Source organism: Culicoides brevitarsis, chromosome 3 (assembly GCF_036172545.1).
Source record: "Culicoides brevitarsis isolate CSIRO-B50_1 chromosome 3, AGI_CSIRO_Cbre_v1, whole genome shotgun sequence".
NCBI classification, from domain to species: domain Eukaryota; kingdom Metazoa; phylum Arthropoda; class Insecta; order Diptera; family Ceratopogonidae; genus Culicoides; species Culicoides brevitarsis.
The window spans coordinates 4,899,936-4,911,958 of NC_087087.1; the positions used below are offsets into that span (position 1 = coordinate 4,899,936).

At 26.6% G+C, this 12,023-nt stretch overlaps 3 protein-coding genes across 3 annotated transcripts; all 3 read right to left on the minus strand.

Annotated features, from left to right (window-relative positions):
• Positions 1-4,112: 4,112 nt before the first annotated feature.
• Positions 4,113-7,181, minus strand: LOC134833714 (SET domain-containing protein SmydA-8-like). The gene is made up of 3 exons (XM_063848133.1): positions 6,274-7,181; positions 5,772-6,129; positions 4,113-4,467 (listed from the first exon to the last, which is right to left on the minus strand). Exons 1-3 carry the CDS (start codon positions 7,179-7,181, stop codon positions 4,189-4,191), a joined length of 1,545 nt encoding a protein of 514 aa, XP_063704203.1. The 3' UTR covers positions 4,113-4,188.
• Positions 7,182-8,814: 1,633 nt separating this feature from the next.
• Positions 8,815-9,159, minus strand: LOC134833719 (protein chibby homolog 1). The gene has a single exon (XM_063848140.1). The coding sequence runs from the start codon at positions 9,157-9,159 to the stop codon at positions 8,815-8,817; it is 345 nt and encodes a 114-aa protein (XP_063704210.1).
• Positions 9,160-11,194: 2,035 nt separating this feature from the next.
• LOC134833720 (nanos homolog 3-like) lies at positions 11,195-11,674 on the minus strand. Its single transcript, XM_063848141.1, has 3 exons — positions 11,602-11,674; positions 11,429-11,544; positions 11,195-11,371 (listed from the first exon to the last, which is right to left on the minus strand). The coding sequence occupies exons 1-3, from the start codon at positions 11,672-11,674 to the stop codon at positions 11,195-11,197; spliced, it is 366 nt and encodes a 121-aa protein (XP_063704211.1).
• Positions 11,675-12,023: the final 349 nt, after the last annotated feature.

The following is a 12,023-nucleotide window of genomic DNA, read 5'->3' on the forward strand; positions in this document are numbered from 1 at the left end:
GAACAGTAGGAAAGCAGGAAATACAAATTTCATAATAATTATTTTTTTTTCTTAACAAAAAATTATAAAAAATCACGAAAAAAACTTCAATGTCTAATTTCGTGCACTATTTCCTTCTGTGCTGAAACAATTAAAATCGATTTGTCACTCGTTTGGTGTTCGCTTGTAATGTTAATGACACTACAGAAGCGGAACAGACGAATTTCACAGCGCGAAAAAAAATTATGTAATTCCGTTTCGTAGGCTGAGTAGGCAGCTAATAGAACAAGACACCACCATTGAATGATTGAATGAGTTTCAATGAAGCTTGTCGTGTCATTGAAAACATTTCTTTACACATTTTTTGCGTTTTTTTCTGATTTTTTCATGAATTTGAAAGGATTTGAAGGCCCATCCTATTAAAATAAATTAAAAATTAAAAATGTAATGTCCAAGTATTAAAAAAAAATAAAAATTAATTAAAAATAAAGGAGTTTGCTACAAAAAAATATTTTTTTTAATTATTAAAATCTCATAAAAAAAAATTCTTAATAAAAAAATTAAATTTTAAAATCTTTCATGTCGTCATGCAGAACCCGACTTGAATAATTGGCGGGCATCGTGCCATTATTTCCCTTCAACGTTACTTTAATGCGGCGTTTAATCGTTCGTTTTTCCACAACTTCTTCGCCGCTGTCCTCGTCGCCGTCATTTTTTGTGGGTTTCTTTTCAGGCTTTCTTCGTTTCACGATGACGATTTTCTTGGTTTTTTGTCTGTTGAGTTTCGGGACGACTTTTAAGTGCCCAGTTCGTGGTTGGATTGGAAGCGTTGAGGAAATTGTCACAGGTTCAATGGGTTTTTGGGTGCTTGGAGTATCGAAAACTTTAGTCACGGAAGGGGTAGTTGCGAATGTCGTGATGTCAGAAGGAGTTGTCGTGAGAACGCGTTTGGGGCCTTTGTAGACGACTCTGAAAAAAAGGAGGAAGTTTGGTAAGTTTTTGATTTTTTTTTTTTTTTTTTTTTTTGTAAAATTTATAAAAAAAAATATTTTTGAGTGAAAATATGTCGAAAAATTCAAATTTTTACTGACTTTGTATATAAAAAAATTTTTTAAGTCAATTTTTTGTAAAAAAATATATATTTTAAAAATTTTTTGATGTTCAAAATTAGTATAAAGTTAAATTATTTTTTTAATTTTTTTTTTAAATTGAAAAATTACTTTGAAAATAATTAAATTAATAATTTTCTTGAAAAATTTTAATTTATAAATTTAAATTTTTAAATTTTTTTTTTTCATAAATTTTTAAATGATACAAAATTATAGCAAAAAATAATTTAATTCAATTCAAAAATTAAAAAAAATTAAATTTAATAAAAAATAAAACAAAAATTTACTGTATTTTAAAATTTAATAATTTTTTTAAAAATAATTATAAAAGAAATAAAACAAAAAATTCAAAAGATAACTTAAACTGTCAGTTTGAGGTAAATTTTCTTGAAAAATGTATTTTTTTAATATAATGAAGATTTAATTTTTTTTAAACAATTCTATTTCAGAAATTCTAAAAAAATATTAAAATATAAAAAAAGATAATTTTTTAAAAATAAAATTAAGAAAATTTTCTTAATCTAAATGTTTAATTTTTTTAATCTTAAATTTTAATAAAAAAATGATTTTTTAAAAGCCTAATGAAATTTTTTTTTTGAATTTTAGAACGAATGATAAAATAAATAAATTAAAAAAAGATATTTGACTTGAAATTTTTAATAAGAAAAAATTATTTTTCTCAAAAAAAAATCTCTTAATATTTTGTTTATTAAAAAAAAAATAATTAAGTGATATTTTAATAAATTAGAATTAAATTAATAATTAAATTAAATTAAATATATTAAAACTTAATAAAAAACATTAAAATACATATTAATTAATTAATAAGTAAGTAATTAAAATAAATTAAATTTTAAATTTCAAAATTAATTTTATTAAATTAAAAATAAAAAAAATTGAATAAGAAAATAAAATTATTTTTCTTTAAAAAAATTCTTAAAATTTCCTATTTATTTTTTTTATTATTTTTATTTATTTATTGTTTAAAAATTTAATAAAATTTTAATAAATTAAAATTAAATAAATTATTAAATTAAATATAATTAATTAAAAATTAATAAAAAAAATATTAATTAATTTATTAATAAATAATTAAAATAAATTAAATTTTTAATAAATCGAAATCATTAATTTTTTTATACAAAAATCTCATAAAAATTAAAAAAAAAAATTTTTTTTGAAATTTAAATAATTATTTTTAGTTTTTTTATGAAGAACTTTCTTAATATTTTTGAGAAAATTTTTCAAAATACAAAAATCAACCAATTTTCACTCAAAATTGAATTAAAATCAATAAAAAATCATCTCTTACCTAACACTTTGCGGTCTCGATTCCTGCACAAACATGCAATCCTCATGCTGAACTCCCTTTCTCATCCTCACACTGATAACACGTCAAATCCCCCTTTGTCTTTTTCGTGCACGACGACCAATCCCGCGTATTAAAATCCTTCAAAGCCGAGTCAACATCAGTTTTCGCATCATAAACTGGCGCATAAGGCTCCGACTCCTTACTCTTCACTTCTTCGTGCGTTTTATGCGGCGCCGAGAAATAAAAAGAATGTTTATACGGCTCAAGGACTTCGGCATCGTAACTCGTATCATAATAAGTGTCAGCATCGGCATCCGCATCATCATCATAATAATAATCCTCTTCCTTCTTGGGAGGTTTTTTTGTCGTCGCAACTCTCAAAGCCTCAAATTTCCTCGTTCCTCGTGGATTTCTCGCTTCGTGACTCGATTTTTTGGGTCTTCGATGGGATTTTCGGGGCGAAACTGTTGTCGTTTCCTCCGAATCGTCGCCGTAGTTGTTCTCAAAGTCCTCATCTTGGGGCACGGCGTCTTTGTCATTGTAACTTTTGGATGTCTCGTAAGCGTATTTAGCTGGGGAACGATCATCGTCGTATGTGCAGCTCTCGGAAGTGTCTCCGGTATGCGGATCGAGGCATTCGTAGCACGTTTGACCCCCATCTGACTTGTAAACTTTACAATTTTCCGGATTTTTGGTCAAATCCGCGCGTTGTTTGTCCGAAATTGCCTTAATTCGTTGATATTCGTCACTTGGCTCAAAGTCTATTGAGTATTTGTAGTCAAGTTCATCCGATTCTTCGTCATTCTGAGACGGATTCATCTCTCGTTTGTACATTCCGCCGCCCCCGGGTTGCTTGGTAGGGCGTTTTCCTTTTTTCCCGCCCTTTTTTTTCTTCCATTTCTTCTTTTTGTCTCCCAAATTCGGCTCGCTTTCCAAATTTTCGTGCGTCGCGAACGGATCTTCGTCGAAGAAAGTCGCCCGATTCAAGGGTTTTCGCATTTTTAGCGCCTCAGATCGTCTTGGAGCACTTTCCTGTCCTTCTTCTTCCTCCCCGTTGTCGTTCTTTTCGGGCAAATCCACGTCAGAGGGACTCACATGATCCGAGTCGTACGTAAAATCCGGCTCGACATCGACATACGGGATATTTGGCGCAATCGAAAAGCCCGAAGTGAAGAACGGATCGTAATTTAAACTCATTTCTCCGGGTCTGGACTTCAAAATGTCATCAACTTCCTCACTGACGTCATATTTTTTCGCCTCGAATGGCGAAATTACAGCTAAAAATAGCAAAAAAACACTCGTTACGAACATTTTTCGCGGAAATTTTCATTTAATTCAACACTTCTTGACCGAACCGTTGCTCGAAACAAACTAAAAATGCACGAACGTGACACGTTTTATATAAAATTTGTGCGAAAAATACAAATGTTACCCCTTCTTTTGAAAATTAGCTGCGTTTACAGCTCATTGCAACTGGAACAAGAAACGAAAATTGTGTCGCAGTTATTTCCTTCTTTCGAAAATGTTACCTTAGAATTCTAGAAATTACCAAAATTGAAGAAAAAATTGTCTGTGGTTGGTCCAAGTTGCAAATTTCCGCTGAATCACGAGATTTTTTTGGCGTTAAAGAAGTTCAATGAACTATTTCTTGCATTCATTGTCACCGTCGTTTGTAAATAAAGCGAAATTTTGTACATTTCGGGATCATTGGAGCATGAATTGCACTTTAATCTTAATTATTTGGGTCAATTTTATTTTTGTTTTTCTAGATTTTTGTCATTTTTCTTGCTAAATTCGTAATTCGTTGATTTTTTTGTTGATTTTTTCCCGCGTTTCTTGCGTAGAACGGATCATGGAGCCTTCTTGCGATTCAGGATCCTCGCGTTTCCAGATTAAGATGCATTCTTCGAGCATTTTTAGCATTGCGGTGAGATTTTTGTTGAAGTCGACTTGATCCAGGGAGCCGTTTTTGAAGTCGAGTTGAGAGACGGCAAGGAGAGCGCCACATTTTTCGTTCAGAAGTTCGGCGCGGGTGCGAGTTTTGCCGGGTTCGATTGTTTTGAGGAGCTGAAATTAAGAGAAAAGGTGAGAAATTTATTAATTTTTTATAAAAATTTTTTTTTTAAGAAAATTAATAAAAAATATTTTTTTAAAGAAAAATATTTAAAATTTTTTGAGGAGAAAATAAATTTTTTTAAAATAATTAATAAGATCATTAAATAAATATTTTTTCAGATTAAAATGTTAAAATTTAAAAACTTTTAAAATTAAAATTTTTAAAAAAAAAATTTTCAAGATTTAAGCAATTTTTGAATGAAAAATTTCTCTTATGACTCATAAAATTATTTGACAATTTTTCAAAAAAAAAAAAAAAAAATGAAATATTATCTGAAAGAAAGTTTTTGATAAAAAAAAAAATTATAATTTTTCTCACAAAAAAAAAATTTATTATAATTTAAAAAAATATTCAAAAAATCTAACAGAAATTTTTTGATAAAAAAAAAAAAATTTGAAATTTTTTTTAAAAAACAAAAATAAATTTTAAATAATAAAAAAAAAATTAAAAATTTTCACAAAAAAATAAAATTTTTAATTTAAATTAAAAGTATATTTTTTATTAGATAAAAATAATAAAAAAATTAAATTTTGAAACATTTTTTTTTTAAATTTGAATATGAATGAAAAAAATATAAATATTTTAATTAAAAAAAAAATATGAATATTTTTTAAAGTCAAATTAATTTTTAAAAAATAAAAAAAGTATAAATAAAAAAAAAATAAAATGAATGAAAATTATAAAAAATTTAAAATTAATTATTCTAAAATAAATTCTAAAAAGCATAAAAAAATAATTAAATTAATTTTTATTTTATTTTTATAATTAAATCAAAATTTGAGACTTAATTATTTTTAAAATATATTTTAAAAAATATTTAATTTTAATTAAAATAAATTAAATTAAAATTAATTTTAAAAATATTTAACATTTAATGAACATTAATTTTAAAAAATATATTTATTTTAAAAATAAATTTCAAAAAATATTTTTTTTAAAAAATAATTAAAATTATTTTTCATGATATTAAATAATTTTACATAAATTTAATTCAAAAATTTAATTATTTTAAAAATGAATTAATAAAAAAAAAGTTTTAAATTTTAATTAAAATAAATTTTTAAAATATTAAATAAATTTCATGATCATTAATGAAAAAAATATTCAATTAATTAAATTTTTTTTTTGTAAATCATTGATAAAAATTATTAAAAAAAAAAAAAATAAATTAATTTTTTACAAAAAAAAAAATAATAATAATAAAATAAAATAAAATAGTAATTAAAATTTCCCTCAAAATTAAAAAAAAACTTACCTTCAACAAAATATCACAAAACTCAATTTTCCTCCGCAGCGCATTGACATCTTCCTCTCCTTCGCCGCTATTGCTGTACAACGAAACCAGATGAAATCTAATGGTCTGCATAATAAAATGCCCGTCATGCAACACATTCTTGTACGCATTATACATGCTCTCAAGTTCATCGGTAATTGCATACGGATTTTCCTTCTCAAACAAATTATCAATTTCCGTTTGCATCAAATCCACGCATCGGTTGATATCAGGACCGTATCTTTCCGCCGCGCATTCATTACATCTCCAATCAACGCTTGGATCGAGAGGATTTTTCGACGTTAAATAACCAGAATTGCATCGAATGCATTTAAAAGCACTAAAAAAGTAAGATATTTGAAATTTTAAGTTTTTTTTATAAAAAAATTTGAATTTTTGAGAAATTTTTAAGATTTTTGATGAAAAATTTGAATTTTTGAAAAATTTTTAAGATTTTTGATGAAAAATTGATTTTTTTTCTTACCTCAATTGCGTTCCAAGCTCCGTCGGGTCTCGACATCTCTCACAAAGACACGTAAAATATTTACTTTTTTGCAGGTGACGCTGTCGACAGTGCGTTGTTGCGAGTGTAAAAGTATAACAAGCGAAAATACTTTCGTCCTTTTGGATTTTTTGCGTCGAAAACGCTCGTAACTTGAATCCTTCGCTCGCTTTGATCGAATGTGACGTATTTGGAACGCACGAATGCGCTACAACGCCAAAAATCGGGTACAAGCACCTCAGAGGATGTCCCGTTTCCGTTCGCGCTTCAAAAACGTTGATATCCAAGACGCCAATGACGCGTTCGATGAGCTCCCGTGCGAACCTTCCCTCGAATTTGCATCGCGTCAGCAGAAAATTGACGATATTTTGTTGATCGGCATCCCAAAAAGCGCTCGCACGTCGCGCCACGTCATGATATTCCATCAAACTGACTTGCTGCTCGAAGAATTTTGGATTTTTTTCGATTGCCAACAAAACTCGCAGTGGCGTGATGCACTCAAATTGCGGACAAGGCTTCGTCGAGTCGGCAACATTTTGAAATTTGACTCCGTTCTCCCAAAAAACCTGACATTCGGCTTCGTGATACTTCAAACCGGCATTTCGGGAGGAGGCGGCATTGCAACTTAGGCACAAAGGCCATTCGCAGTACTCGCAACGAGCTCCGGAGGCACTTCCATCGAGCGGGCAGAAGCATTCGAGACAAACGACGCGACTATCGGATTTTGGACCGACGGCGAACGGGAGTTCTTCGTGGATTAATTCGTCTTCCGCGATGTCACATGAGGCAACTGCATAACGTCCGAGCACGTCGCTGTGCAAAACCTTGAATTTTTCCGTATTTTTCTCGTTGGTGCAGTAGCACGAGGAAAGAAGAGTGTGCTGCGACATGACGAACGACTTGTAAATTACTGATGATTTGTGAGGAAGAATTATTAGATTTTTGGTTGAATGCTCTCTTTTTACATTTCTCTGAAATTTTTTGAAAAGGTATTCAGATGGAAAAGTTGCTTTAATGCGGTTTGAAATGTCTTTTCGTGAGTTTTTATATTAAAAAATTACAAATTTAAAAAAAATACTTTTTGAGGAAATTTCTGTTAAAATTTTTATGCTTTTTTATGCCAAATTTTGAATATTTTTAAAGCAAAATTTTCAAAAATATTTTTTTTTTATTTTTTAAAAATTGATTTTATTGAATTTTTTGTCAAGAATTTTTAATGTCTTTAATTTAATTTATTTTTTAAAATTTAATTTTTTTTTAAATTTTATTTTTTTTTTTTAAATTTTTGTCTGAACAAAACTTTTGCCTTTCATAACAGAAATTTTTTTTTAAATCAATTTTTTTAATAAAATTTTAAAAAAAATTAGTTTTCATAAAAATTTTAAATTTTTTTTAAATTTTTTTTTATTTTAAATAAAAAAATTTTTTTTTTTTTTTAATAAAAAAATTAAATAAAAAAATTAATTAAAAAATTTTTTTTTTCATGTAAATAAGTAATTTTTTTTTATTCTTTTCATCTACAAAATTCAATTTAAAAAAAAAATTACAAAATTTATAATTTTTTGAGATTCGAAAATGTGAACAAAATTCTACTAAAATTTAAAAACTTTTTAGATTTATTTTTATATTTCATCAAAAAGTGCTCTTGAGTGTTATAAATAAAAGATATAAATTTTAAATAAATAATTTAAAAATAATAAAAGAAAAAAAAAATAATAAAATATGCTTAAGAATTTTTTAACATTTTTTAATTTAAATTTTGAGTTAAAAAATAATAATTTAAAATTAATTTACTTAAAATTTTAATTTAATTTAATTTATAAATTTAATTAAAATTTTAATTTAATTATGAAAAATATAATTAAAAAAAAAATAATTAATTAAAATTTTAAAATTAAAATAATTAAAATTTTAAATAAAAATAAAATTAAAATAATTAATAAATTAATATTAAAGTAAATTTTTAATTTGCATTATTTTTATATTTTTCAATATTATTTTATTTATTTATAATTAAATTTTAACATAATTAAATTAAATTTAAAAAAATAACTTAAATAAAAATTTCAATTTTTTAATTAAAAAAAAATTCCAAAATACGCTTTAATCTTTCGTAACTAAAAAAATGACAACTTTTGTTAATTTTTTAAGCAAAAAATTTTTACATTTCTAACAATAAAAATAGTTTTTTTTTTGTTTCAATCTATTACGCTCTTGGCAATGATTTCCCTACTAATCGCTTAGAATACAAAAAACACATGTTTACACGTTTTGTTCAGGTTAGTGAACGACGTTAAATTTTCAAATTTTATCAAAAAATAGAGAAAAATTTCCTCTCTCTCTAAAAATTTTGTTTTATTAATATTTTATTAAAACTCTTTATTTTTGTCTCATTAAAAGTTCAAAGTCACAATTTTTGGCATAAATTCTAAAATGTAAATATCGAACATCTGTCTCGTGCGATTCATTTAGCACAAGTGACCACAGAAACACAAATTAATCGAGACACGTGATCGCATTTTGTTAATTTTTTATTATTTTTTTGCTTTTTTCGCTGTTCGTCGTCACAGTTGACATATTTTCCGCAAGCATGTCCAACAAAACTTCGACTTTAATCTTGTTCAGGTTGTTTTCTTCCTCCAAATGGGTTATTTTGTGTTTTAGCTTCGTTACGTCATCAATGCTCGAAGTTCCTTTTGTTACGGCGATCCATGAGCCTTCGATGAATTTGAATTCCTTGTTGCCCAAATTCAAGGAGACCTTTTTGAAGTCGTCAATTTCTTCGTTCAGGAAGGGAACGTGTGACAGACGCAGCTTTCGTTGCGGCAACGTTGAGATTTTTTCGGATTTTTTGGAGAAAAGTGGCATGTTTTGCGCAATTAATCAAAACTAACATCAAAATATTTATTTTTTTTTTGTTTGTGACGTCGCATGTTTTTATGTGTTGCCATGCCAACCTAAAAGCATTGGAATAATTAATTAATTTTTATTTAATTTTTAATTTAATTTAAAAGTATCAAAAATAATTTATTTTTCATAATTTTTCTCGAGAATAATTTATTTTAATGTTTTTTCAATACCTAATTATTTTAAATTTTTTTTAACATCCGTTTTTAACATTTTCTTAACGTCCTAAAATGATGCCGGGATTACTAAAAAAATGATCTCAAGTCATATCTTCCCTGACAAGTGCTCTTCACAGTAACACAGTTTGCCCATTTCTGTCTCGAAAAACCAAAAATACATCGAGAGAAAGGCCTAACAGACCTCCAAGAGCCCGTTGCACGCTTCGCGGGCTTTGGAAAGATGTCATCGTGATGCGTCTTGGGTCACGTACAAGCGCAATGTGTGACAACGTGAATTTTTCGTCTCTGGGCTGCACAGACCGCCGTATGCTGTGTACTGTGGGGGTTTTTTCAGAATCATGCAACCTGGGCAAGGGGTTTTTCAGTTTTTTGTAACCTGGGATTCCCGTACAGGATGCTACAGAAACGCGTATAACTTTGCGGGCTCATATCTCGGGAGTTTTCCACAAAATCTCGGAAAAGTTCTTCCATAAAATGTAGCTTTCAGGTTCCTCTTTAAACTTTCCAAGGGTAACAAGTGCCTCAGACTGAAGGAAATGCCCGAAAATGAGGGGCAAAAAAAAATTAAAATAAAGCAAAGCGTTACAATTTTGAAGCGATGCCTTAAAATCCATAAAGTAAAGCGATGCCTTTCGAAGCATTGAAGCGTGAGACGAATGAAATTGATAAAAAGTCGTATGTCTCGTGCTGCCTGTGTAACGCGTATACCCGTACAGCCATAGAATGTTCCAGCCCGTATATCCGTACAGCCATAGAATGTTCTACCGTACAGCGTACGGAATCACGTATGAATTCGCAGGTTTGGCGATTTGCATGGTGACTTTCCATAGCGAACGACTGGTAGGTTTTTATAATTAATTAATTGATTTAATTTAATTATTTTTTTAATCATTTTTTTTTGCAGAATTAAATTAAATTAATTTTAAATTTTTTCGATAATTATTTGTTTTTAATTTTATTTAATTAAATTTAATTTAATTTAATTTTATTTTTTACAATTTTTTCAAATTTAATTATATTTTGAATAATTAATTTGAATTACAAAAAAATATTTAATTTTAAGAAATTAATTTTTTAAAAATTAAAAAAAAAGTAAATAACATTTTTTTGATTTTTAAAATAGCTTGCTTAATTTTTTTTTATTAAATTGAAGTTTAAATTAATTTATTTTAAAATTTTATCGTAAAAATTATTTTGAAAAAAAATTATAATGATTTAAAAAAATTAAATTCTTAATTTTTGACTTTAAAAATTTTTAATTTTAAAAAAATGAATTTTTCAAATTAAATTTTTTAAATAAAAATAAAATAAAAAAATAATTTTTATTTAAATTTAAATATTTTTTTTTTAATTTTAAAATATTTTTTATACAAATTTTATTTTCTATAAAAAAAATTTTTTGACAAAAAATAAAGAATTTAAAAAAAAATAATTTCTTAAAAATATAAATTTTATTTTAAATTAAATTTATTTAATTTTGAGATTTTTTTTAAATTAATAAAGATGTTGGCAATTCAACGGTCAAATGGAAAATAAAAATTTTCTGACAAAAGTTTTGATGATTCATTAAAGTTACATCAAATTCGAGAACAAGTAAGTAGAATTAATAACTCATCTAAGGGAAAATCAACAAAATTTTAGAATAATAATAATCTTTATTAATTTTTTTTTATAAGAAATTCTTAAAAACTAATCTTAAATTTATGAAAAGTCACAGCTTTTCAGTACATTTTTATATTTTTTTAATTTCTAAACTTAAAACTACTTTCGAAAGGAACTTTATTTGTATCAAAAAAAAAAAACTTTTTTATTTTTATTTAATTAACCATACCAGCCTCCTCAGGAGTGACGATTTTCTTCTCGGGACAATAGCGAACGGTATGTCCATTCTTACCGCATGTTGGGCACTTGTAGGCGTTCAGAACCGGGCAGCTTTTCTTGTCATGAGACTTGTAGACTCTCGCAGAGCGTCCATTATTTTTGCAGAATTGACACTAAAAAGAGAAAAAAAATTAATTAAAAATTTAGAGAGAAAAAATTAAATTTCTTACCATAATGTCCTTATTCTTCGAGGATTTCCTCTCATACGAAGAGGAATGTTGCCTCGGTTGCTGAACTGTGTCAGGTTTGGGATCAACCCAAAGATGACTCAAGTTCAAAAGAACATCTGAAAAATAAAAATTTAATTAGTTTAAGAAAAAAATTAAAAAAGAAAATTTCTTACCAATTTTAGCCTTTTCGAAGTCCTCCTTGGAAGTTCCCAAGAGTACCCATTGCGGAATTTGAGAGAAAACCATTTTGATCAACAAAAAACTTACTTTGTATGTCTAAAGAGGACAAACACTGAATGTACCGACTGAAGGAATTGCGGGAGCTTTTATACGTACGGAAAGGATTTTTTGGATCAGGATGCCAAAATGAGTCATTAAAGGTATTCGCATGATGGGAAATCGGAGCATTTTGTACGTTTTGAATCGTTTTTGTTTATTTTTCTTCATTTTATTTTTGAAAATTAATTTTTAATTAAATTTAAATTTTTTTTTATTTAATTTTTTTAAAATTTTTTTTTTAAATTTTAAAAAAAATTGAAAAAAAATTTTTTTAAAAAAAAATTTAAATTTATTTATTTAAAATATTTAAAAAAAA